Raw genomic sequence first — 2,996 nt, forward strand, 5'->3', positions numbered from 1 at the left:
TGGAGGGACAATGCAAGAGAGGAATACCCTCAATATGATGGATTGATTTAGTGACTGGGGTAATGGGGGTCAGTGTATCAGAGACAATAAGATTGGCACAGGATAGAGCAGGGCTTAGGGCTGTGGTACATAGGGTCGCTATGAGTCGCAGGTGACTCTATAGCACATAACAACAACAACAACAACATCATGATGTTGCCCCTTGGTCCAGTGGTGAGGATTTTTGTTTTCTTGATTTGAGATGTAATCCACATTGAAGACTGTAATCTCTGATTTTCTGCAGTAAAGGCTATAAATCTTCACTTTCTTCAAGCAAGGTTGTGTCATCTGCATAGCACAGGTTGTTTATGAGTTTTCTTTCTAATCATGTTCTTCATTTTTAATCCAGTTTCTCAAATTATTTTCTCAGCATACAGATTATTTAAGTATGGAGAAAGGATACATCCCTGACGTACACTTTTCCTGATTTTAAACTATGCAATGTTCCCTTGTTCTGTTTGGACAACTGCTTCTTAGTATATCTGTAAATTTCGCATGAGCCACAAATGTCCTGGGATTCTCATTCTTCTCAATATTAGCCATGATTTGTTATGACCTACACATTCAAATGCCTTGTGTTTAGTGAACAAAACACAAGTAAACATCCTTGTAGTATTCTCTGCTTTCAACCAAGATCCTTCTGACATCTCTCCAAGGCCTCTTCTGAATCCAGCTTGAACTTCCAGCAGTTTCTAGTTGCTCTGCTGTTCCAGTTTTATTTTAAATATATTCATTAAGATGTTACTTGTATGTAATATTAATGAATTGGTTGATAATTTCTGCAGTTTGTTGGACCACGATTTTTATTTCTTTTTTGGAATGGGAACACATATTACCTCTTCCAATCAGTTGTCTGGATGGCTGCTTTCCAAATTTCTTGGCACAGGTTAATAAGTATGTCCAGAGCTGGTATCAGTTTAAAGACTAACGTGTTTGAGCCAAGTCATGGAATTTTCAATTGCTTCTTATGCATCTAAAGGTTGAACAATAAATGAGGATAACAGAAAAAGAATCCATGTCTGATTTGTAGTACTGGTGAAGAGTACTGAATATACCAGGACTTATAAAAGAACAAATAAATCTGTCTTGGAGAGTGTGGAACCAAGGTGCTCCTTAGAAAGAAGGATAGTGAAACTCTGTTTTACACACTTTGGGCCATGTTATTAGGAGGTGCTAGTCCTTAGAAAAAAGACATTAGACTGGACAGATTGACACAGTGACTATAACAATGGACACAGGCATGGCACAGATCATTTGGATGGCACAGGATAGGGTAAAGGTCAGATCTATTGTTGATAACTATGAATCGCAGTTAACTCACTGACACTTAACAAACAACATATTTCTTCTTTGCTGGTACAATATTTCAGTTTCCTGCAGCTAGAACTATACTCATTCCAAACCTGATTATAGTAACATTAACCAATCACACGAACACTTAGCATGCTCTTCTTTTTTTAAAATTCCAGGTCTTTGCACACTTCATTTTTTGTGCAATTTTTTGTGGTGATTCTCCCCAACTCTTTTTTCTGTTTGTTGTTGTATACCCTCAAATCATATCCAACTGGCACAGGAGGAGATTGCCCTTCCTTCTTCAGCAGAGCATCTGATGGATTCAAATGCCTTCAGGATTGCAGTGCGGCTTCTTGCCACTAGGTCACTAGAACTCCCTCTGCACACTTCATTTTAATAGTCTGCTTTATCTTCTCAAGTTACCATCTGAAATACTGTGTTCAGCTCTCTTCATCCTTTCTTCTACTTGCTTTAGCTTCTCTTCATTCTAGAGAAAGTTTCAGCATCTTTTCTTTTCTTTTTCCCAGCATCTTTTCTGACATCTATTTTTGGTCTTTATTTTGTTTTTATTGACTTTTTATTTTTAACATGTATGTCATCCTACAACTCATCTGGTCTTCATTAATTAGTGTCCTTCTGTACCAAATCTGTTATTGATATGGTCTCTAAATTCAGAAGGAATATAGCCAATGTTGCTTTGACTCCTATGGGCATGGTGATTTTTTGGGATGTTTTTCTGGTTGGGGTTTGTTGGGGTTTTTTTTGTTTTTTTTTAGTTTAATCTTGAATTTAATTATGATCCATTCCACTGTCAGTTCCAATTTATTCACAATTGTTTTTTAAATACAAGAGAAAAATGGAGGCGTTTACCCTACAGGGTAGCAGGGGAATAACTTTTTCTAGTAATTAGGTTATAAAAAAATAACAAATGTCAAGAAACCTACCTGTTCCAATATCTTTACTAACACCAGGGAAAATGTCATCCTCTATATATTCAGGTATGCCTTTTTCATCCAGTTGCTCTTCAATTTTGTTAATTGTTTTTGTAAGAGAAAAGTCTGAGAAATCATCTGGAATTGCAACATCGTTGGCATTCTGTACATTAAAGTATTTTAATTTTGAACTAAAAACAAATATGCAAAAAGGAGATAGATATGATTTTTACCAGAATGAGAGCTGATAAAAATTGCTATAAATTTTAAATTTATGATATTCAGAATTCCACTTGGAAAAATGAACTCTTCTTTATAAAAGAAATGCAAACTCTGAAAATAAGAATCCCTTCTAATCATGAAATTGTTTATTATTTATAGATATTATTTACTATTATATACCTTATACATATATGTATTGGAGAAGAGTACTAAACATCCAATGGACTTCCAAAAGAACAAACAAATATGTGTTGGAGAGGGTGCAGCCAGAGTGCTCTTTGGAGGCAAGGATGATGAATCTTGACTTCACATACACTGGATATGTTGCTAGGAGGGACTATTCCTTGGACAAGGTACATGACACCTGGAAAGGTGGAGGGTTGGTGAAGGAGAGGTAAACCCTTGACAGGTGGATTGACACGGTGAGTGCTGCAATGGGCTCTGGTATGTCAGGAAGGGGGAGAATGGCACAGGATGGGAGGAAGTTCATATCTGTTGTTTATGGGGTTG

At 36.5% G+C, this 2,996-nt stretch overlaps 1 protein-coding gene across 1 annotated transcript in view; it reads right to left on the bottom strand.

Moving 5' to 3' along the window:
• TEX9 (testis expressed 9) overlaps positions 1-2,996 on the bottom strand; it is a 96,906-nt gene that overhangs the window by 40,980 nt on the left and 52,930 nt on the right. Inside the window, exon 8 of the mRNA XM_006894534.1 lies at positions 2,277-2,455. Within this exon, the coding sequence (XP_006894596.1) occupies positions 2,277-2,455 (179 nt within the window). The remainder of the gene's footprint in view (positions 1-2,276; positions 2,456-2,996) is intronic.

The sequence above is a fragment of the Elephantulus edwardii genome, unplaced genomic scaffold (assembly GCF_000299155.1).
Source record: "Elephantulus edwardii isolate Elephantulus edwardi_28Jun2011 unplaced genomic scaffold, EleEdw1.0 scaffold00145, whole genome shotgun sequence".
NCBI lineage: Eukaryota > Metazoa > Chordata > Mammalia > Macroscelidea > Macroscelididae > Elephantulus > Elephantulus edwardii.